This window comes from Oncorhynchus gorbuscha, linkage group LG09 (assembly GCF_021184085.1).
Source record: "Oncorhynchus gorbuscha isolate QuinsamMale2020 ecotype Even-year linkage group LG09, OgorEven_v1.0, whole genome shotgun sequence".
Classification (NCBI taxonomy): Eukaryota; Metazoa; Chordata; class Actinopteri; order Salmoniformes; family Salmonidae; genus Oncorhynchus; species Oncorhynchus gorbuscha.
In genome coordinates this window covers 9,931,723-9,955,894 of record NC_060181.1, presented here as the reverse complement: position 1 = coordinate 9,955,894, position 24,172 = coordinate 9,931,723, and the positions used below count along the sequence as shown (strand labels likewise).

Sequence of the window (24,172 nt, the reverse complement as noted above, 5' to 3'; positions counted from 1 at the left end):
TTTAAACTGTAGTAAGCTACGGATCCTGTCATATCGCTGAACCACTCAGTAACATTTTTTGAAGGATGTCATTTTCTGAAGTTACACGGCACCAACTGGGAATATGGTCTTTCTAGCAAACCACTGTCACAGCACGTGACAATAAATAACTAGTTTCGTAGTAACAGCCTGCTACGTATATTTGCAAAATGAAAAAAAAAAAAAAAAGTCATGAGAATTGACCATATTTAGGTATGTGTACAACTGACCTCGATTTACTAGCCTGAATCTTCAAAGCTAGCCTGGGTTCCATTCTTTGTGCTATCATGCAAATTCCATGGTCACCCATTTTCATACCAAAATTTGTCATGACAAGGACTGGCATTATAGCAAAAACAGATCTGGGACCAGGCTACATCACAGTCCAGTTAAAATGTATTATGGTCATAGGAAATGAATGTTCAGGGTTTTGAATAACAACCAATGAGGAAAGAGAAAAGAAAAAAATATATATATTATCCACTACCACATCATGAATTACAACAACCATATTCCAAAATAAAGACATTCAAAACATAAGCCCAAGATAGTTTCCAATCCCCATATAAAAACAGAAATATTCACCAGGCAAAAATCATACACCTTCAAAAAAATGCTCTTGTTGACTCACACGAAAGACCAGGAAACACCTCTTCTAAAGTCTCATCCAGAAAAACAAAGAGTCACTGCTTGATCTTCACATTTAGTATCTACAACTAAGTGCTCAGCATACAATCTTAATGTAAAAATATACAGTATATATAATTACAAGGATATGTTCATGGAAACACAACGGTAGCACAGTAGACAAGCTAGAGTTGGTCCTCCCCTCTGGTGTTACCACTGCCCAGCTTGAATAAAACAGTTCTAGCATATCAACATGATTAACTTAGCTAAAGATCTAAAACTGCTTGTAGTAAGTCACTGGCAGATTACAATATACACATTCTAAATGAGCAATGGAATTGCAATTATGTTCTAGAATATTTACACCATGACAACTACTTCTGTATTATGAATGCAAGATCGAAATCCAAGCTGGAAAGCAGGCACAGAAAGGCATAGCAACATAAACAGTCTACAATACAATCTCTAATGAATACAGTACATCTGGAAACACCCTGAAAACCATTAATCATACGCAATCATATTCATGAGAACAAGGAATGATTCTCTTAAGTCCACCCAGTCATCCATTGAGGGGCGAGCTTGTTAAGGCAGCATCTAAAAAAAAATGTTTTCCAACCCTGGTCCACCAACAGTAGAGTTTAATTGTCAAGGGCTACAAACACACCTCGTTCAACTCATTGATGGGCTTGACGATTAGTTGAATCAAGTGTGCTTGTAAAGGGTTTCAATAGTGTTATATATATGCCATTTAGCAGACGCTTTTATCCAAAGCGACTTACAGTCATGTGTGCATACATTCTACGCATGGGTGGTCCCGGGAAGCGAACCCACTACCCTGGCGTTACAAGCGCCATGTTCTACCAACTGAGCTACAGAAGGACCAGGTTACTGTTGGGGGTACTGGAGGACCAGGTTTGGAAAACACTGATCTAGAGCAGGAGTTTCAAACTCAATCCACTGAGGGTTTTAGTAGTGCTAGGGGAAACCCTCAGCAAGACCATAACACTTCCCAACGTGTGAGACGTCAACTAGAACACACTGACAAGACAAGGTTATTATAAACAGCTGGAAAATGGCCACCACATGACAACTACGGTATTAGCGCAGGGCTCTCCAACCCTGTTCCTGGAGAGCTACCCTCCTGCAGGTTTTTGCTCCAACCCCAGTTGTAACGAACCTGATTCAGCTCATCAACCAGCTAATTATTAGAATCAGGTGAGCTAGGTAAGGGTTGGAATGAACTTACAGGACTGTAGCTCTCCGGGAACAGGGTTGGAGAACACTGGTATAATGACCACTACAACCAAACAATGAATGAACATTGAAAGATTTCACACCTCTCATATCAAATACTATGTGCAACTTGTTAGATGTTCACCCAAAATGCAACAATAAGATGGTAAGACAAGCACAAAACCCTTACTTATAAATATAGAATCATAAATACTATACATGATTATGTTCATAGTAGGAAGACATTCTCCCCCACGTCATTCTTCTCTAGGATAACTAGCTAGTTTAGTTGTATAGCGCTTTTTAAAATGAGTTTAGTAAGGCTTATCATGTTCAATAGGACAACCAAAACTTTCTGAACAATGTACCCCAGTCATTCTAGTGCCTGTGAAAATGCCAACCGTTTCTCTGTGGATTTCTATAGTTTAAAATGCATAATTGCATTTTAAAATGACAGTAAACAGAAACATTCAACCAAAGAAACCATTCATTAATGTATAACATGAATATTCTCTTGTTTTTAAGTTGCCTTCGTGGAAAATGAAGAATTCTCCTGCAATTCATTGAAGTTATGACGTGTTTTACGAGAACTCTAATAACCCCGTGTGCCTTAAGTTGGTTAAACCGTCACCACGGTTGGCCGACTACGCCAACCACCAACCCTCTCCAACACCAGACAACAAAATAAATGCGACACCATGATCTAAGGAATGTGGAATAGGATGATGGCCTGGAAAGTGAAGGAGGTGAGAGTGTCTGATAGGAGACTACAGTTCAGCTCAACGGGTTTGCTGCCTGATAAACAGGAGTTCAAGGTTAGAATAGAAGCCCCAATAGAAACTACAAGGCTACCTCCCAAATGGCACCCCATTAAAGTGCCCTATATAGTGAATAGGGTGCCATTTGGTATGCCCGCCCCTAGGACGACAGCGTAGAGAGCAGTTATGTGCAGAGTCCGAGCCTCGAGCAGCCGGGAGGAAGAAGAAGAGTTGAATGAAGAGGTATAGGAGTCTGCTGAGCCGAGCTGCTTTCCACACACACACAGGTTCAGTCCATCTTCTCTTTCTGCACCAGTTTGGGGGCGTCCACAAAGTCCCGGCCGTTGAAGACGATGACAGCAGCGGTGACAGTGGCAGCAGTGCCCCAGAACAACACATAGGCCAGGGTCTCAGTCCACGTGTCACCTGGGAAAGAGGGGGACGTGAGAACAACCAATAAAGTACACAAAAGATATACAGAAAGAAACAGCGATGTTTGTGACCAGATGTGAACACATTTGATGGATATAGACATAACCAGAACAAGCTAGCATGCCCTAGCGTCCTGAGGTTAGTAGAGCTAGCGTTAAAAGGGCTCAAATTTGACTTGTCAGATGAACAGTGGTTTTCTTACCAGCCATGAGGAGACAGATGATACACATGGAGAACGCGACCACCATGATGATGGGCAGCTGCAAGCAAAGATAACATACAGAACTCCATATTAGAACTCCATATTAGAACTCCATATTAGAACTCCATATTAGAACTCCATATTAGAACTCCATATTAGAACTCCATATTAGAACTCCATATTAGAACTCCATATTAGAACTCCATATTAGAACTCCATATTAGAACTCCATATTAGAACTCCATATTAGAACTCCATATTAGAACTCCATATTAGAACTCCATATTAGAACGGGAGGAGAGGACCAGAGATGTAGTCGTGTAAAGTGAATGACAAAACATGACTGATCAGTCTGGACATCCCCAAAAAAAGGCATCTCCTGACTCCTATGATGATACCGGTCTCCATCTCTCAGCAGTAATGGGGATGCAACTGACCGTGAGGAACTTCCAGTCCTTCTGGATACGGAGTGGAGTGGGGCCGTCCGTTTCATCAACAGCATAGTTTCCAAGGAACAAATCAATGGAATCCTGGAGACAAGAAACACACGTACCCGTTGAGCAACAAACGAGCTGACAACTAACAAAGCAAAAACAGAAACGAAGAAAGCAATATTGGTCTATGGAAAGACTTCTCCACTATACAGTAGATATCTGATATAATCATTTATTACTGACTACCTTACGTTGTTGTAGTTCACTAAAATTATTTCATGTCCTGAAAAACCAGACGTACTTGTCTGAACCCGTCAGAGAAGTTATTCTTGTAGTAACGGATGGCAGAGTTCACGCCGTCCATCACCAGACCCATCTGGGTCCTCTTCCCTGTCCTGATGAAGGACAGGAAACAACAATAACAGACACCTGTCAACACATATCAAATAACCAGAAAGACAGAGATAGTCTGCCATTTTGTCCACATAGCAATACTAATTGAATGGCATCAATCTGGTGTCGGAGAAATAACAAACCAACACACTACATCTCATGGCCAAAAGGCACATTATCTACTTGTACACGCCAACCAGCTAGTACCTAGAAAGTCCACATATAAATTAAAGCACAAGGGACCTCAAATTGAAGCCGCGCAACGAAACAGTTGACCTTCATCAGTCGCAAGAATAATGTCTTAAGACATGTAGGTCAGCAGCACACTGACGTTCAATACCTTGTGAAGTCAGTCTTTAGGGCTCCGGTACCGGCGTACTGCTTGGCGCATGCGTTGGCATTGTCAGCCCAAGCTAGCGCAGAGAAACAAAAATAAATAACAAGGACAGACATTATTAGTGAGCAGAGAAATACCCAAAATGCAGGACAAGAGAATGACTTTGCGGGACAGTGTAGCCTGCACGAATACAAAGTGTTGACAGCACCCCCATCCCCTGTAAATGACATCATAATTTCTCAAAGTTTGTACCGACAGAGTAGTCCATTAAATATCATTACAGAATACACATCAAATGCATCCTCCATTTGCAACGTTTGCCTATGCCCACACACACATTGTATCAAGAAAAGTGGACATTTAACTACCGTAAACACCAAGTTGGGTATAACTCGTAACGAGCTAATTGATGCGCGTGTAGCCTACTCTTATTGCCTCGCGCAAAATGTGGTGATGCAGAAACGAGACCACGTGGAGCTGGGAATATTTGGCCAAGGTTTCTCCGGTAATAGAAAACAGTTAGGGAGGCTTTTAAAAAAACAACAGTGAAGTAGCAGAAAATCTGTTAATGAAAGAACATGGAGAACATAAGTTTGAGGAAATAACCGGATATATGAAGCTCTTCCTCAGAAGCACACTTTTTGTAGTTATTAGGGACATTATTGTTTGGTTGCAGGACTGTCCCACACAATTCGGGACATGTGGTCACCTGAGAATAGTGTGAGGGACCACACGGATCAACTTCTTATTTTATTTGTTTAACTCGGCAAGTCAGTTAAGAACAAATTCTTATTTACAATGACGGCCTGGGAACAGTTGGTTAAAGAACGACAGATTTTTACATTGTCAGCTCAGGGATTTGAACTTGCAACCTTTCGGTTACTAACCAACGCTCTAACCATTAGGCTACCTGCCGCCTCATGTCACTCAAAAGCTGCATATACACACACACACACACACACACACACACACACACACACACACACACACACACACACACACTTATCCCAGGGCTGACAGACTCTCCTTAGCCCAGGGCTGATTTTAACTAAGGGTTAGGAGAAGTCCTGGGCTAAGAGAATGCAGTGTGAAAAGGCCTAAAGCAGCTGCCATTCATAGGTTGTAGAGGGGCGGGGCCCACTTACCATTCTTGTAGATCTTCTCAAAATCGGCCTGTTCCTCAATCCGCTGGGCCACATGCAGGACACCCATCCTCTGTGGACAACCACCAAACAAGCATACATAAGTCCATTTAGAAGGGGATAGGTTTGGGAACTGGCCTCAGTCATTCAGCTTGTTCTCTAAAATAAACTGGCAATGATACTGTGGGAAACAGCCACTGGTTGTCTTTGTTCAAACCTTTGCCTCTCATCTCTAACTCTCTCATCTAAACCTGAAGCTGGGACTGTATGGAGCGATGGGCCAGCTCGGGGGGACTTCCTACCTGTAGCTGGGACTGTATGGAGCGATGGGCCAGCTCGGGAGGACTTCCTACCTGTAGCTGGGACTGTATGGAACAGCAGGCCGGCTCGGGAGGACTTCCTACCTGAAGCTGGGACTGTATGGAACAGCAGGCCGGCTCGGGAGGACTTCCTACCTGAAGCTGGGACTGTATGGAACAGCAGGCCGGCTCGGGGGACTTCCTACCTGAAGCTGGGACTGTATGGAACAGCAGGCCGGCTCGGGGGGACTTCCTACCTGAAGCTGGGACTGTATGGAACGGCGGGCCAGCATGCTCTGGATGACATTGGTACGGTCCAGACAGTCCATGCAGTTACTGCGGAACGTCCCCTTCTGCTGGGACAACACCTTCCCCGCTGTGTCGACCATGAAGTAGCTGCAGACAGACAACAGAGGAGTCAGGAGACAAGGCTAGGAGAACGCATATCCACGGAGCCAGTGACAGCACTGTAAAGTTGGAACAACCTACCACTCCCTCTGCAGGGAGACAACAGAGGGGCTACAGGAGTCCCAAATGGCACCCTATTCCCTATATAGTGCACCATCTACTTGAGCCCCAATGGAAGGGAATAGGCTGCCACTTGGGATGCAGCCCGGGAAAACTCATATGCCCAGAGGAATTTCAGAAGTCACTGACTGTAATGTAATCACTGGCATTGTTCCCTGAAGACAGACCAGAGATAAAGGGCAGAGGAGAAGACAATTAGCCTCGTCTGTGTTCATATGCCTATCGTCTTGCTAAAGAACATTAACCCGAGTCCGAGTATAGTTGTGGGTGTAGACTAGCAGCTTATTGTCAATATAGGAGAGTAATACCTGTATTCATCTTGCGTCTCAGCCACATTGTCCACCAGGATATTCAGACGATCCCATCTCATGCCACTGCACTCCTTGTGGAAGTCAAATGCTACGTACCTGCAGTCATAAGAAACAACGAGTGGCTGTGCTAGATCCATCCATCAATGAACCCATTCACCTAAAAAATGATGTATAAAAATCATAGGAATGATAAGACGATGGGTGACAGGGTGTTCAGGAGTGCGGTGTTTGGGTCTTACTTGATCATGCCGTTCTCCATGCCAGACACCATCTTGGCAAAGGCTTGCTCCAGTGGCTTCTCTGAACCCTTCTGGTTGATCTGGAGGAAGGAGGGGGAAAAAACACCATCTTTCTCTGAACAAAAATGGTAAAAATATATATTTAAAAAAGCAACATGTTAATTGTTTGTCCCATGTTTCATGAGCTGAAATATTAGATACCAGAAATGTTCCATACTGTACAAAAAGCTTATTTCTCTCAAATGTTACCAAAATGTTTTATACATCCCTGTCAGTGAGCATTTCTCCTTTGCCAAGATACTCCATCCACCTGACAGGTGTGGCATATCAAGAAACGGATTAAACAGCATGATTATTACACAGGTGCACCTTGTGCTGGGGACAATAAAAGACCTCTCTAAAATGTGCAGTTTTGTCACACAACACAATGCCAGAGATCTCAAGTTGAGGGAGTGTGCAATCGGCATGCTGACTGCAGGAATGTCCACCAGAGCTGTTGCCAAATAATTGAATGTTCATTTCTCTACCATAAGCCATCTCAATGTTGTTGTAGAGAATTTGGCATTATGTACAACCAGCCTGACAACCGCCTGCCAGCTCAGGACCTCTACATCCAGATTCTTCACCTGAGACGAGCCACCCCGGACAGCTGATGAAACTGGATTTACACAACTAAAGTATTTCTGCTCAAACTGTCAGAAACCGTCTCAGGGAAGCTCATCTGTCTGCTCATCAACCTCACCGGGGTCTTAATCTGACTGGAGTTTGGTGTTGTAACCGACTTCAGCAGGCAAATGCTCATCTTTGATGTCCACGCTGGAGAAGGGTACTCTTCAAGGATGAATTCTGGTTTCAACTGTACCGGACAGATGGCAGACTGCATGTATGGCGTGGTGTGGGAGAACGGTTTGCTGATGTCAACGTTGTGAACAGAGTGCCCCATGGTGGCAGTGGGGTTATTGTATGGGCAGGCATAAGTTAGACAACGAACACAATTGCATTTTATCGATGGCTATTTAAATGCACAGAGATACCATGACGAGAGCCTGAGGCCCATTGTCGTGATATTCATCTGCCGTCATCACCTCATGTTTCAGCATGATGGTGCATGGCCCCATGTCGCATGAATCTGTACACAATTCCTGGAAGCTGAAAACGTCCCAGTTCTTCCATGGCCTGCATACTCAGACATCTCACCCATTGAGCATGTTTGGGATGCTCTGGATTGACAGAGTGTTCCAGTTCCCTCCAATATCCAGCAACTTCACACCGCCATTGAAGAGTGGGACAACAGTCGACAGGCAATAATCAACAGCCTGATCAACTCTATATGAAGGAGATGTGCTGTGCTGCATGAGGCAAAAGGTGCTCACACCAGATACTGACTGGTTTCAGAACCACGTCTGTACTTTATTTTTTTTAATGTGTGGTTTCTGTGCATATCTGTATTCCCAGTCATGTGAAATCCATAGATTAGGGCCTAATGAATTTATGTCAATTGACCGATTTCCTTATATGAACTGAAATCTTTGCAATTGTTGCATGTTGGGTTTATATTTTTGTTTAGTGTATATCAATCTTTCTAATGCTTCTCTCACAATGTTTTGACAGGGATTTGTTTTAGCCATCGTGAGGCTTAAAATAAAAAATATATATAAAATTTTAAAAAGAGGGTCCTACCAGGTTCAGAATGGTTTGCTTTCCATAGATGAGGACCTGGGAGTCAAAATGCCTCTGGAAACCATCCATCTAGGAAGACAGTTGGGGGAGAATTAGTTAATTGAGGATTTGGTCGACAAGAGATCCACAGAGTGGGTTTACCTATAATATAATATAATAATAAATGCCATTTAGCAGACGCTTTTATCCAAAGCGACTTACAGTCATGTGTGAATACATTCTACGTATGGGTGGTCCCGGGGATCGAACCCACTACCCTGGCGTTACAAGTGCCATGCTCTACCAACTGAGCAACAGAAGGACCTAACCTTTGACCTGTTATACTGACAAGACAAATAGTGCAATAGATAAGAGGGGAAAGCTGCCAGAAGATATGAAAACCCTTACGTGATTAGTGTTCTTGCTGATCAGTGGTTTGGGCTTGTATTTCAGGTTGGGTCTCTGAGACCAGAAGAAGGGCATGGAGCCTCGTGTCTGTGGACGGAAAACATATTAAAAAAATAAACTCTTATTTCTCTGTATTGGTTCAGAATAGGGTTGTGGAGGTCTTTCAATTTTGCCAGCCGGTTACTGTCATGCAAAAGACTGCCGGTCTCACGGTAATTGACATAAACACGTTGAGCATCTTCAGGCCTCCATGCATCTAAGGCCTCCATGCATATAAGCTGAATAAATACAAGCAGCTGATGCACACCTTGGGAAATTATACATACATTTTTTTTTAAAAGTCTAATAGGTCAATTTAATATACACCATCAAAATAAATCTATTATTTACTTTAGTCTGGTCTAAAGAAGCATTATATCAAAAAATATATGTATTTACTTAAAACAGAACATGAATTGGTCTGCTGTATGTTATATGGCTGTAGGCTTGTTCATTTATCAGACTAGATACTGTATGTTATATGGCTGTAGGCTTGTTCATTTATCAGACTAGATACTGTATGTTATATAGCTGTAGGCTTGTTCATGTATCAGACTAGATACTGTATGTTATATAGCTATAGGCTTGTTCATTTATCAGACTAGATACTGTATGTTATATGCTATAGGCTTGTTCATTTAGCAGACTAGATATCCTTATAAGTCCAGCACCATTATTTTATAGCAAGAAGAATAGATTTCAACTTATCTGAATAAAATATAATGGCTATTTTTCCCCCATTCCGGGACCAATACACAAAGTGGCTACGATGAGTAAAAGTGATAATTTGAAACAGGTCCTGTAAATAATAAACCTGCACGTCTTACAAATCAAAGCATATATGGGCTGCATGATGCTGTTGAAGATATTTTTTTAAAGCTTGTGATCTGTTCTTTTCCTCAGGCTGCACGGATGATCATATTTTTACCCACCAGCCTATTCTCTATTTTTTAATTGTACCCCCTTTTCTTGCCAATTTCGTGGTATCCAATTGTTTTTTAGTAGCTACTACGTTGTCTCATCGCTACAACACCCGTACGGGCTCGGGAGAGACGAAGGTTGAAAGTCATGCGTCCTCCGATACACAACCCAACCAGCCGTACTGCTTCTTAACACAGCGCGCATCCAACCCAGAAGCCAGCCTCACCAATGTGTCGGAGGAAATACCGTGCACCTGGCAACCTTGGTTACCGCGCACTGCGCCCGGCCCGCCCACGGGAGTCACTGGTGCGCGATGAGACAAGGACATCCCTACCTGCCAAACCCGTGCGTCGCCCCACGGACCTCCCGGTCGTGGCCGGTTACGATAGAGCCTGGGCGCGAACCCAGAGTCTCCGATGGCACAGCTGGCGCTGCAGTACAGCGCCCTTAACCACCCGGGAGGCCCTCCCATCAGACTATTCTCACTTTAATCTAGTCTTTACTAATACATACAACTAGTTTTGATTTAGAATGGCCCGTTATTAAGTGGGCAGGAACAGGAACAAGAGATGAAATACATGTTATCTGAATACACTCCAGCACGTTTTCCCGCGTATCTGTTTACCATGACACCGGGTAGGCTACTTCGGTTTTATAGCGGAGCTGTACGGAATATGAGCAGCTGAGAAATAAATCTAAGAACACTGAGTTCACTCTGTGTGTAAACCACTGTTTGAGGTGCATGCTCTCGCTGCGTGACAGGTGATATTCTGTGTCATGATCTCGCCAACCATGTTCCTGCAGCTACCCAGTGCTTACATTTTGGGAAACCAAGTGAAATCTGTTAGGGAACATTGACAGTAACATGTTTTCACAACGAAACATATTTCATTAAACTGTTGATAGCCCCACTCATACTGCAGAAATTAATAAAGGAGAGAAGAGGAGATGGGAACACATGGTGGTGAGATATTCTATATAGCTAAAAGGTAATGAGTCACCCAATTAATTATTAAAATGTACAAAAATTCCCTATAAGTAGGCTTTTCAAAATAAAAGACAAATTCACTATAATTGTAGGCTTACTGTAAGCCGCCCTGCACAATCAATGAACCAACAGCATCGCCTAGGGCTATACGTTCTCTCCCAGACTATTCCTAAACCGCCATCTACCACTACCACCTCTTCCCCTGCTACTGCCGGCGCTGCCATTACTAACACTACCATCGCTGCGAGCACCACAACTACTCACCTGTACGAATGAAGCCCTTCCTCCATTGTACAGGACTATTTGCTCAGTCTCCACAAAGTTAGCAGCGTGGCCCTCAGAATCGATACCTGAGGGGGGAAAAAAATCATGAGAAAATTATTATTACCTATTCAACATGCCAGTAGTGCTGCTCAGTACCATGGTTCCATCCCAATTGGCACCCTATTCCCTATGTAAGTGCACTACTTTTGACCAGAGCCCAATGGACCCTGGTCAAAAGTAGTGCGCTACATAGGGAACAAGGTGCCAATCGGGACATGACCTGTGTCTTACCTCTGACGTAGTACCTGACCCCAGCCCTGAAGCAGCTCCTCCTGGAGATGAGGATCCATTCAAAGATCTTCCCGTTGACACGGCACGGTTTCATCACGATGACTGGATCAGGGTCAAGGACCTCACAGAATACACTGCTACATCAGGACAAATTGTACCAAGATCACGTCCAAAATGGCACCCTATTCCCTATATAGTGCACCACTACTGATCAGGGCAAAAGAAGTGCCCTATATAGGGAATAGGGTGCCATTTGGGACTTATCCCAAGTGGAGGACGCCACTGCGCCGGGTACGCCAAGTGGAGGACGCCACTGCGCCGGGTACGCCAAGTGGAGGACGCCACTGCGCGGGTACGCCAAGTGGAGGACGCCACTGTACCGGGTACGCCAAGTGGAGGACGCCACTGTACCGGGTACGCCAAGTGGAGGACGCCACTGCGCCGGGTACGCCAAGTGGAGGACGCCACTGCGCCTGGTACGCCAAGTGGAGGACGCCACTGCGCCTGGTACGCCAAGTGGAGGACGCCACTGCACCTGGTACGCCAAGTGGAGGACGCCACTGTACCTGGTACGCCAAGTGGAGGATGCCACTGTACCTGGTACGCCAAGTGGAGGACGCCACTGTACCGGGTACGCCAAGTGGAGGACGCCACTGTACCTGGTACGCTAAGTGGAGGACGCCACTGTACCTGGTACGCTAAGTGGAGGACGCCATTGTACCTGGTATGCTAAGTGGAGGATGCCATTGTACTGGGTACGCTAAGTGGAGGATGCTATTGTACCGGGTACGCTAAGTGGAGGACGCCATTGTACTGGGTACGCCAAGTGGAGGACGCCATTGTACCTGGTACGCTAAGTGGAGGAAGCTATTGTACTTGGTACGCTAAGTGGAGGACGCCATTGTACTGGGTACGCTAAGTGTAAATGTAAATGTAAGTGGAGGTGGAGGACGCTATTATTTGTGACCTTGCAATGGATTTCTAAAGTGCCCTGATGGGAATGATTTAAGTTCCACTGAGTTGAAATTGGATCTTGAAAACACTCAGAGACCCATTCAAAGTTATGTTCGGATGTGGTTCCACTGATTATTACTACAAGAAAGATCAGTGTGAGCAAAGCAAGGCCGTGAAAAGGATACAGCCATGGACAACGGGGATCGCAAACTTGTGGAGCTGAAAAGGGGAACAAAGATAATATTGTTTTTAAAAACTTTGTCACTAGCTACATTAGAACAAAGAATAAAACACGGGTCATCTATAGTGTGTTATTGTTAAAACAGACCATTTCAGAGGGGTATGGTTGATGTCATCTTGTCCATATTCTAATACTATTACCTCTGGTACATCAGAATAAGAAAACAACCGAATGAAGACTGTGGACATGTGTAATGTATTATAATGCAAACAGGTGGAGGTGTTGTGCTGTCCTCTTCATATCACTCACCTCCGGCTGGGCATGGAACTCTCTCAGGAGGCTTCCATTCCACACAAACCTCTGATCTGCCTAGAAACAGGAGAACCAATCAGTCAGTCAGAGTCAATCAATTCCTTAAATCTGTCCAATCTGCAGTAAATTATTTCCACTCAATGAGTTTTAGCAGACAATGGCCAGGTTTCCATTGACAGAGTTCCATTTATTAAAGATTATTTTTATTTTTAAATCACTGCGACGTGTAATGGAAAAGGCAGATATAGGAAACCTTTTTTAAAGATCGTACAACATGTTTGACGGGTGGATTTTAAAATTTTGTCGAGCTTTCCTTATGACGACAAATGATGGAAACTGTCGTCCCCCCCAAAAAAATTATAATTATGAAGGTACGTGCATGTGATTTCTCCGTAACTACAAAATTCCACATCTAATTCTAAATGCCTACAGCTCGCTAAAATCTATTTCTTCAACCATATAAAACTTTTACATTTTTTTTAAATTGTTTTTATTGACTTTCAATTGTGCCCGAATTGCTTCGCTTTTCTGATTGGCTGACAAGTTTCACCATCCAATTATTACAGATATTCAAGTTCGCCATGGCGATACATTGGCACAAGAGAATTGTTAGAATATGGCAAATATTAGTTAATTATTGCATTCAATAAATGCTGGCTTTCGCAGACTATTACCCTGAGACATGAAACGTATGTGGGATGGGTATACAGGCTTTCTCCAATGTATTAGTGCACAATTCTCCTAAAAGCTTCAACCACTACTTTGATTAGACGAGGGCAAGGTGAAGCTACCAGCCTATTGCTTATAACTAACCTATTCTTTCAAATCTAGATGAAGTGCTTATTTTAGGAGCATAAGAGTTGTTTTTTTGGGGGGCCACGGCCAGAGTTCTCCTACTGCGTACAAAGCTAGTCAACCACGAAGGCTGAGGTCAGAGTGTATTATCAAAAGATGTTTGTCTAAAATAGATATTTCACAGGATGTGGTCTGTCATCTATCTGTGGTATTGTCCCATTAGATGAGATCCATGGCTCATCCATATTGGAGGAGTGTCACTGCCAGATTAACTGTGGTGTTTGGGCTCCTGCCATGCATGTACACCACACTAGTCACCTTGCCCTCATGTGTACGCAGATTGACTTTTTCAACCCCCCCCTCAGCCTCAGCTGAGGCATTACTCTCATGTGCAGAATGTGTACATTGTGTACAGGATTTTCCCTTTCTTCTCCAATGAAACCGTGTTCAACTGGTTTGTTGGTGAGTAGAACGTGTGCCCCTAGTTTAGACATGGAACAGGAGTCACTATCTATCCCCCTCCGCCCCCATACCGTACCCCCTCCGCCCCCATACCGTCAGCCTATGGACAATGTTTCAAAGTAAGGCACTAAATATAGTGAAGACTGCAGCCTCTAGCAGTGTTCTGTTAGTTTGTCCTGTGATTTATAAAACTTTTTTTTTTGCATATAAATTAGAGGAGACAAGTTCCTGCTAGGATGCATTTCCATTTAACTACCTTGTGTCGAGTAAAAACAGCTGGACTCAATGTCACACACAAAAAAAAAAAAATGGTGTCTGCCCTCTGATAGAGGTAGATCGTTTGCCATATTGCGAATATCCAATCTTTCCAGGTCTACAAAAGAGCCTAGAAGGTTATGTAAGGTCTCCCCCTCCTACCCTCTCCAGCAGGCTCATCTCCTGGAAGTCGTGGCTGACGTCAGCCAGTCTCTGGAGGGTGTGGGTCAGGTCATAGTCAGTGCAGAAGTAGAATCCATCTGTAGTCAGCACGTTGTTAATCATGGACAGGAATGTCTTGTTGTCTTGCATCTGGAGAGAGAGAGAGGGGAGAAAATAGATTAGCTGGCTGGGCACAACTCATGACAGTGCAGTTTGTAGGAGTTGTATGTGTGAAGTGTGAGAAGAGAGGCTGTTAAACCAGGGATGTTTTCATATATGAAATTAAACAGCATGCTTTAGAAACATGGAAATAAAGTCTTACTTGGTGACCAATAAACAAATGAAAAACATTTTAATCAGATTGACAATATTAGCAGTATCACATCCTCAATTGACTCCAGTGGATTAAAAAATAATAATAATAATAATATATTTTTTTAAAAGGTGGCCTTATTGCATGGATGATGACATCATTGACATATTACAAAAGATTTCCACCTAAACCTTGTCCACTTCACCTCCCTCACAGGGCTTTACTGCACGTGGAGGTTAGGATGCATAACCGCTAATGATCTCTGCATCCCAAATGACAGCAGCCTATTCCCTATATGGTGCAGGTGTCTTACTTCAGCTACCGAGCAACCCCAGGCATTAAGGCCCCTCCCTCCCTCCACATGTCTAATAGGATCTGTATTCTGAATGCTAAGCCAGTTAGCCCAGAGAGAGAGAAGACGGACATGAAGGACTCTACGACTACAAGGATTTCTCCCCAAGTGTCTTTACGCGATCCCTCACATCCCATCTACTTGTGTCCTTCTCAACAGTATTGGAGAAAAGGTCCAAGGTTCCTCCTCAGGTCTTCTCCAATGCGTTCTGAAGAGGCGGCAAGGAGAGAGGATGCAAGGAAATACACATGAGAATCGTCCTATACCTCCTCACCCGCTACAAGGCTGCTACCCTGCATTATATGTCAGCACTTTATATCCTGTTTTTGCCAGTGAGTGCAGTCTGTCTCCTCTCCCTGCGCCCCAGGTGCTCTGGTCAAATGTAGGGCACTGCATAGGGAATAGGGTGGCATTTGGAATCATACATGTTTCTTAACACCTCCAAACTAATCTCCAGCCCCAGTTTCCACTATGGCACTCATGGAAATATGAAAAGTATTTAAAAACGCTTGACTCATTTAGGTCTAAACTTACCTTTCACTGACCATTCTAATAAGATATAGGTATTTCTTTACATGTCAAGTAAACAGTGTGACAACCATGTACTAGTAGTATGTGGACACACCCCCGTTGCTGAAAGGTGTATAAAAATAAAACAAACATTGGCAGTAGACTGGGCCCGTGTTGAAATTCACTGAGCTCTTCAATGTGGCACCATCATAGGATGCCACCCTTCCAACAAGTCAGTTAGTCAAATTTCTGCCCTGCTAGAGCTGCCCCCCCGGTCAACTGTAAGTGCTGTTATTGTGAAGTGGAAACGTCAAGGATCAACAACGGCTCAGCCACAAAGTGGTAGGCCACACAAGCTCACAGAACGGGACCGCCGAGTGCTGAAGCGAGTAAAAAAAAAACGTATATCCTCTGTCGCAACGCTCACGACCGAGTTCCAAACTGCCTCTGGAAGAAACATCAACGCTATAACTGTTCTTCTGGAGCGTCATTAAAATTGGTTTCCAAGGCCGAGCAGCCGGATACAAGCCTAAAATCACCATGCGCAATGCCAACGCACATTGCCAACTGTAAAGTTTGGTGGATGAGGAATAATGGTTCGGGCCCCTTAGTTCCAGTGAAGGGAAATCTACAGCATGCAAGGACATTCTGGACTTTCAACTTTGTGGCAACAGTTTGGGGAAGGCCCATTCCTGTTTCAGCATGACAATGCCCCCGTGCACAAAGCGAGGTCCATACAGAAATGGCTACAGAGCGGTATGGAAGAACTTGACTGGCATGCACAGAGTCCTGACCTCAACCCCATTGAACACCTTTGGTATGAATTGGAACGCCGACTGCTAGCCAGGCCTAATCGCACAACATCGGTGCCAGACCTCACTAATGCTCTTGTGGCTGAATGGAAGCAAGTCCCTGCATCAATGTTCCAACATCTAGTGGAACGCCTTCCCAGAAGAGTGGAGGCTGTTGTAGCAGCAAAGTGGGGGGGACCAACACAATATTAATGTCCATGACTTTGGAATGAGATGTTCGATGAGGGGTCCACATACATGTGGTGCATGTCAAATCTGTGTAGTTTACATGTAACAACAAAAGAAGTGTAAAAAACATATATATATATATTTCTGTCCTCTGAAGAGTTGTGGTGTATGGGCCAAAAACAAAGTGTAAATATATATATATATATAATATATATATATATATATTTTAAACAGTGACACAACTTCCATAATAAAGGCAATAGAGTGTAAACTTAGTCAGCCGTTAGCCAGCGTTGTTCTGACTGTGCTGTGGTGCGTCTATAAACTCCCCGGTGTCAGTTGCAGTGACTTAAGTTCTGTCCCAAACGGCACCCTAGTCCCTTTGATGGGACTCTAGTGCACTACAAAAGTAGTATAGGGAAAAGGATACCATTTGGGATGTAACCTTACAGTCTCAAGCCAAGGCTGCTCTTTCAATTAGCACTACAGGAATAGCCAGCCTTGATGAATAATGTACATGGCCTGCGTCACTGAAATGACATACTAACTTTGTCATTGTGTGATTCCAACAGTAGGGAATAAAGGCAAAGGAGCTTGTTGTTGAAACAGGAGGTCCCCTCTGGTTCAAAAGCTACTGTCTGTTAGCTGTCCTAACGCTACTGTAGCCAGGTCCCCTCTGGTTCAAAAGCTACTGTCTGTTAGCCATCCTAACGCTACTGTAGCTAGGTCCCCTCTAGTTCAAAGACACGGTATATAGGCCACTTCTTCAGGGCTGTGGACTGTTTCCATGGGAGTGTGCTTTCCCTACTGCTTGGCAAACACTAGCATAAATTCTAACCAAATTCTCCCTGTGTACTGATGGAGTGATAACATGCACCAACTATCAATGAATACACATACAGTATCTAGAAAGAGGCTGAAACAGAATCAGCTGACAGTGGTGCATATTGGAATTGGTAACAACCCTGCCTCGTCAGATATACGTTATTTACCACCAGAGACTGGGGTTAAATAAACACAACCACCCTTCCTGTTCTCTCACTTGCCTGTCTCCCCCTCTGTTTCTAAATCTAGTCTAAAATTAAACAAATTTAAATAACAAAAAAATAATATCCACAAAAATGTGCCAGAGCGTGATTGTCACCTGGTTCTCAGTGAGGTGAAGCACAGTCTTTTTGTAGGATATGACATCAAAATCCACTGCCTTCCACACAGCGTGACCCAAGAGGCTGCCCACATTCCTCTTCTTGGTGATGACAATCAGGTACATCCCTGTGAGAGGGGAAATCCATGGGTTAACATGGCAGCCTGGTCAGCCCCATATCTAAACAGTAGCAGTGTTACAGGGGTACATCTTGTGGGACAAGATGGAAGTTACGTACAAATGATCTCGCCGTTCTTCCAAAGTGTGCACTTGGTTCACTTCGAACTCATTTGAAAGTAAATTACTGCTCGAAGGAATATGGTGGAAACACCCGCTAGTGGCTAGGCCACGCCTCCACCAATCCAGTGTTTTTAGATTAGTGGCAAGTAGTGAACGAGTACACACTTCAGAATGAAGGAGATATTGTTGGGGCGCACAAAGTGGTAGTCCTACATCTTGTGTGACAACATATACAGGACCAGCCCAGTGTTGTCAGGCTGTGGACCTACCTGCCACCAGGCGGACAGTTCCCATGATGCCACAGATGGGCCTGGTGTTGGCTGATGACGGAACATCCTTTTTCCCTAAAGAAACGAGACTAAAATCAGTTTTTCACCTTTAATCATTTAGTTTTCGAGATGGTAAAACCTTTCAGTATAAAACAACTTAAACCAGATGTACCGTAACATACGTAGAAAAGATAATACTTCTTGAAATATAAATCTTTGAGAACTAACAAATCACCAAAATAAAATAAAAAGACAGTCCGGGAGAATCAACATTTCCCAAAAAGGTAATGGAATTGATTTTGAAATAAATGTTTGGGTCACTCAGATAGCATAAGAACACAGCGTAAGCCACGGACACACGCGTAGAACTGCAGAAAACTAGCTTTAAAAACAGCTAAATGTCTCTGTGGCCCAGAGGACGGTCTATAAAACGTCAGTCAGAAACCATTGGCCACTATTCATAACTGCCTCATTTCAGGAACTCCACTGGATACCTAGAAAAACCCTCTCGGCAATGAGGCAAGGCACTCGTACTGAGCCATTAAAGGGTCAAGGCATGGTTAGAACCATGAGCAGGGGTCCACTATTTACATAGCAACTCAGAGCATCTTCATGTCCATATCAACTGACAGGAATTCTAATGGTATTGACCCTGAACTCTTGACTCACGCCAGTCAATGGCAACATAGTTCTGTTTTGTGTTGACAATCTTCCCATTGAAGCCATCAGCGTCGTATTCACTAGAATCCAAATGGAGGCCAAAACTGGGAGGACCCAAACTGATTTCATCCCATAAGAAAAGCTTATTGTTTTCTGTTGCAAAGCATTTTGCTACTACAATGTGCACTGTGTCTTACCAGTCAGGGTCATCTCATTGGAAACCCTGTCGATGGCCAGAACTGCATCCACCCCATCATCACAGGCCTCAATGTAGAACTTCTCTGGGCTGGTGTGCCTGTGGGAAGGGAGGGGTTAATAATGAGGTTCAAGTATGTTGCGGACTAGGCTGAAGTACCTAGGGAATACGTCACCCCGGAGAAGGTTGACAGAGAACATCCAGTGACACGTTGGGTCAAGAGAGCATGGCATGTAATGATGTGAGCTTAACATCACAACAGATCTGCACCGTCAGATCATTTAAACAGGTTCGCTCAAGAGGACTGAGCATTGCAACTGTCTGTCTGCATTAAGGCAACTCTCTTGTACACCGCTGCCTGTCCGTGAGTATTGTAGTGCATGAATCTCTTCAATGATTAGGCTTAAAATGGTGCATTCAGCAAGAGACTGAAAGAAAGATTGCAACACTTGTCTTAGCCGAGGCCTTGTATGACACAAAGCCACATAAGCCAAGCCTACAACAGCTCATCCACACCTGTGCAAACAAAGAACATTTTGGCCTAAAAGGCAAAGAACAATGTACCGTGTAACAAAGGTGTTTCTCTCTCTCTCTGGCTATGATTGCTTTCCTATAGCAGCATAAACGGGCTGAACAACTTAACCTGCATGCAGGCTTTCTAAGAGCTTGAAAATCAAGCACCAGAAAAATGTGACCTCATTTCTGGGCGACAATAAAGTCTGTAGAATGGAGTGCCGTCATGCACTACCCTGAGCTATAAGTGAGGACTGAGGAGAAGTGGCTGCCAGACAAAAGCCTTATTGTTAGGGGTTTTTCAACACATTCTCATGCCACAGGAAAGCCTGGGACAACCGGATATACTGCTGGCATAACAACCACTCCATATTTCAATTAGCTGCTCTCATGACTTAACATGAAAAAGTAGGCTAGAACCTGTTCATGGCCATTGTATGGGCAGATATCTATTCTCAACGAGCTAACGGTGCAACTCTGATACAGCATCAATACTTCATGAGCACCATTGTTGTGGTAATACATCTACTACTGACTTGGCCCATTTACTTGTCGTTTTAAGCCACTCAGTCAGCTATTCAGCACCCCACCCCAATGTTGCCCAATATGTCCTGCAAACTGTCACACCCACTACAAAGACGGCACATTAAAAAAAATGTTATACAAAACTTGGATTGTAGGCTACTCCATGTATTGTATATCATATAGCTGAAAGACCAGATCTCTGGTCAGTGTTATCCCCAGTGTTATCCCCTGCTGCTTATCCATATGACTTGTCTACTAGCAAACATTAAGACAATTATGTTAGTATTATTTATATTTTTTGCAACTACACAAGCTAATAAGTTGACCTGAAATGACAGGCAACTGCTTATACAACATTAATGGGATTTCGTCGTTTCCATTAATCTAGACAAATAGATAGTTAGCTTGTTAAATAGGTATTTAAGCGAGTTCTAGACTGGATTGCAATTGATTGTTAGCTTAGCTAGCATACAGCAAGCAATCAAGCTAACTAGCTGATGTCAACCCGAATTTTGAAATTAATGACAAGATATTGACACATGTCCACTGTACGTCTCTTCGGGTGAAACCGTGAACCTGATATTGAGTATACTTGATCGGTGTCGTTTAACTACATTTAAAAGTGAAGCACAATACTTACAAATTGAACCTCTCGTAGGCAGTCGGCATCTTCACTTCTTGCATCAATCTGACCTTAATATTCTTCTTCGGTGGTGGTGTTTTACGGCGGACAACACCGGAAATGGTATATTGCCGCCCACTACTGGTTGCGGGAAATGATTAAAAAACGTAATTATTTTTTTTTTTTTTAACTCAGTGCACTGAGGTATTAGAGAGGAAGAGGAAGAGAGAAGCCCAACTCCGAGGAAAATCAGTCTTCCTCCAGCGGGTGGCGGTTTTTCGTTGTTAAGCCCTCCAAGCATAGGAGTTTTTGTATGTCGGTCAATGAGTGCCGAATTTGGGAAACAAAAAAATGGCTTATTTGCTACTTGAGGTTAATTTGATCGAATATAAGTTTCGTAAGGCTTAAGTTGGTACGATTGTAAGTAGGACACGTGACATCCCTGAAAATTTGAGAAAAAAAACAGTTCATATCAAAGTTGTCTCGAGATATTTATGCATATTCATGACATGAGGCTAGTTGAATACAGGCGATTGACGTCAATAACCCTCATCGAATATTCAGAAAAGGATTACAATAATGCAGTGGCGACCCGTCATTCGGGGCAGGGCCTGTTTTGAGACCCACATTTTTGTTCAAAAAATAAAATGGAGGCTTTCCTGTTTTGCCTGTCATTTTGGCATTAATAGGTGTCACATATCAGTTTGAAAACAATGTAAAAAATAATTATATATATATATATATAATTGAGTTAATTAATAAAGCCACATACAAACATGGTCTCTTTTTTGTTTTCTTCAGTAAGGCAGCTCCAAAATGCAGGTGTTTCAGCCTAGCTCAAGGAAACCTGTGCCGGTGGAAAAATATTTTGATGTTGGGCGCCGTCCTCAAACAATCGCATGGCATGCTTTCGCTGTAATAGCTACTGTATATCTGACAGTGCAGTTAGATTAACAATAATTTAAGTTTTCAACCGATATAAGACACTTGTATGTACCTAAATGTTTAATATCCATAATTTTTATGATTATTTATTTGAATTGCATGACCTCCACCGGAAGTTGTCCCTCTAGTTGGACGCCAATCCCAGAGAGTTTTAAGACAATTCTTATTCACAATGACGGCCTAGGAACAGTGGGTTAACTTCCTTGTTCAGGGGCAGAACGACAGATTTATACCTTGGGGATTCGAGCCTTTCGGTTACTGGCCCAACACTCTAACCATTAGGCTACCTGCCGCCTCTTTCTAGAGCTACTATCTGAAGATCACTGATGACATCATGATTGCATTTTTTCCCCCAGTTGACTTGAAAGCACCATCAATCCAGAGAGTTACAGACTTTGATGACACAGTGAATCTAAAAATGTCTTGTATGCTGCTAAATAAATGATGTCACGGAGATATGTATACTGTAGATAAGAAAGTAATACTCAGTGTATGTTGTGTAATAAGCTGTTAGTAGCCCATGTGCCTCACCTAATAATTTGGTCTATTTTCACCTCTTAATTTGGCCTATTCTCCTGACTTGTGGTGCACAAGCTGTTTTTGAGAAATGTAATCATCGAATATTGTAAGAGCTTTCATTGTCTGCTTATACCCCCTCTTTATTTATCCTACGGTTCTGACTTGGTGTACAGGGAGAATACTGTAAGATCGACCCATGTTCTGAATTCTGTCGCTGTACATTTAAAAAATGCTGAACAAATAGTTATATTGACTACGTCCGTCCTAGCTCGCTCATTCATGTCGAAATTACGGATGACCTCTTATCCGCTTGTCGTCCCCTTATGCCATAGTTTTTACATCTCAATTGTCAGTAGAAACCAACCACATTTGTTTAAGCAAGTCAGCCATATTTATACATTTTTTTGTTTTACCGTTATTTAACTAGGCAAGTCAGTTAAGAACAGATCCTTATTTTACAGTGACGGCCTACCCCCGGCCAAACACTAACCCAGACGACGCTGGGCCAATTGTACGCCGCCCTATGGGACTCCCAATCATGGCCAGTTATGATACAGCATGGAAGCGAACCAGGGTCTGTAGTGACACCTCTAGCACTGAAATGCAGTGCCTTAGACCACTGGTACTGTTGTGACAGCTTTATGTTGGCCCTAACCGTTTGTGGGCACCATTTGTCACCGTTATAGTGCAATGAATGATATCACCACTGCAATAACGTATCCAAAGCCACGCACGCCTCCAACTCAATCATCAAGTTTGCGGACGACACAACAGTGGTAGGCTTGATTACCAACAACGACGAGATGGCCTACAGGGAGGAGGTGAGGGCCCTCGGAGTGTGGTGTCAGGAAAATAACCTCACACTCAACGTCAACAAAACTAAGGAGATGATTGTGGACTTCAGGAAACAGCAGAGGGAACACCCCCCTATCCACATCGATGGAACAGTAGTGGAGAGGTTAGCTAGTTTTAAGTTCCTCGGCATACACATCACAGACAAACTGAATTGGTCCACTCACACTGACAGCGTCGTGAAGAAGGCAACTGCTCCGCCCTCAACCGTAAGGCTCTCCAGAGGGTAGTGAGGACTGCACAACGCATCACCGGGGGCAAACTACCTGCCCTCCAGGACACCTACACCACCCGATGTTACAGGAAGGCCATAAAGATCATCAAGGACATCAACCACCCGAACCACTGCCTGTTCACCCCGCTATCATCCAGAAGGCGAGGTCAGTACAGGTGCATCAAAGCTGGGACCGAGAGACTGAAAAACAGCTTCTATCTCAAGGCCATCAGACTGTTAAACAGCCACCACTAACATTGAGTGGCTGCTGCCAACACACTTTAATAATGGGAATTGATGGGAAATGATGTAAATATATCACTAGCCACTTTAAACAATGCTACCTTATATAATGTTACTTACCCTACATTATTCATCTCATATGCATATGTATATACTGTACTCTACATCATCGACTGCATCCTTATGTAATACATGTATCACTAGCCACTTTAACTATGCCACTTTGTTTACTTTGTCTACACACTCATCTCATATGTATATACTGTACTCGATACCATCTACTGTATGCTGCTCTGTACCATCACTCATTCATATATCCTTATGTACATATTCCTTATCCCCTTACACTGTGTATAAGACAGTAGTTTTGGAATTGTTAGTTAGATTAGTTGTTGGTTATCACTGCATTGTCGGAACTAGAAGCACAA

General features: G+C 43.4%; 1 protein-coding gene across 1 annotated transcript; it reads right to left on the bottom strand.

Annotated features, from left to right (window-relative positions):
- Positions 1 to 469: 469 nt before the first annotated feature.
- LOC124043149 (phosphatidylinositol-3-phosphatase SAC1-A-like) lies at positions 470 to 21,122 on the bottom strand. Its single transcript, XM_046361386.1, has 20 exons — positions 20,990 to 21,122; positions 19,313 to 19,410; positions 18,456 to 18,530; positions 17,947 to 18,074; positions 14,648 to 14,797; positions 12,971 to 13,030; positions 12,666 to 12,699; positions 11,527 to 11,628; positions 11,236 to 11,321; positions 9,024 to 9,110; positions 8,637 to 8,705; positions 6,957 to 7,036; positions 6,715 to 6,813; positions 6,136 to 6,274; positions 5,583 to 5,652; positions 4,441 to 4,513; positions 4,009 to 4,102; positions 3,711 to 3,803; positions 3,274 to 3,331; positions 470 to 3,065 (listed from the first exon to the last, which is right to left on the bottom strand). The coding sequence occupies exons 1-20, from the start codon at positions 21,031 to 21,033 to the stop codon at positions 2,929 to 2,931; spliced, it is 1,776 nt and encodes a 591-aa protein (XP_046217342.1). The 5' UTR covers positions 21,034 to 21,122; the 3' UTR covers positions 470 to 2,928.
- Between the last annotated feature and the right edge of the window lie 3,050 nt (positions 21,123 to 24,172).

What these genes read in the sequence shown, in the direction of transcription:
- LOC124043149 (XM_046361386.1), bottom strand. Translation starts at nt 21,033, where the DNA reads ATGCAAGAAGTGAAGATGCCGACTGCCTACGAGAGGTTCAATTT. An exon ending in CCATACAGTCCCAGCTTCAG is followed by an intron (nt 5,653 to 6,135) that starts GTAGGAAGTCCC and finishes GGTTGTCCACAG; the next exon opens with AGGATGGGTGTCCTGCATGT. An exon ending in TCTCTGACGGGTTCAGACAA is followed by an intron (nt 3,804 to 4,008) that starts GTACGTCTGGTT and finishes TCTTGTCTCCAG; the next exon opens with GATTCCATTGATTTGTTCCT.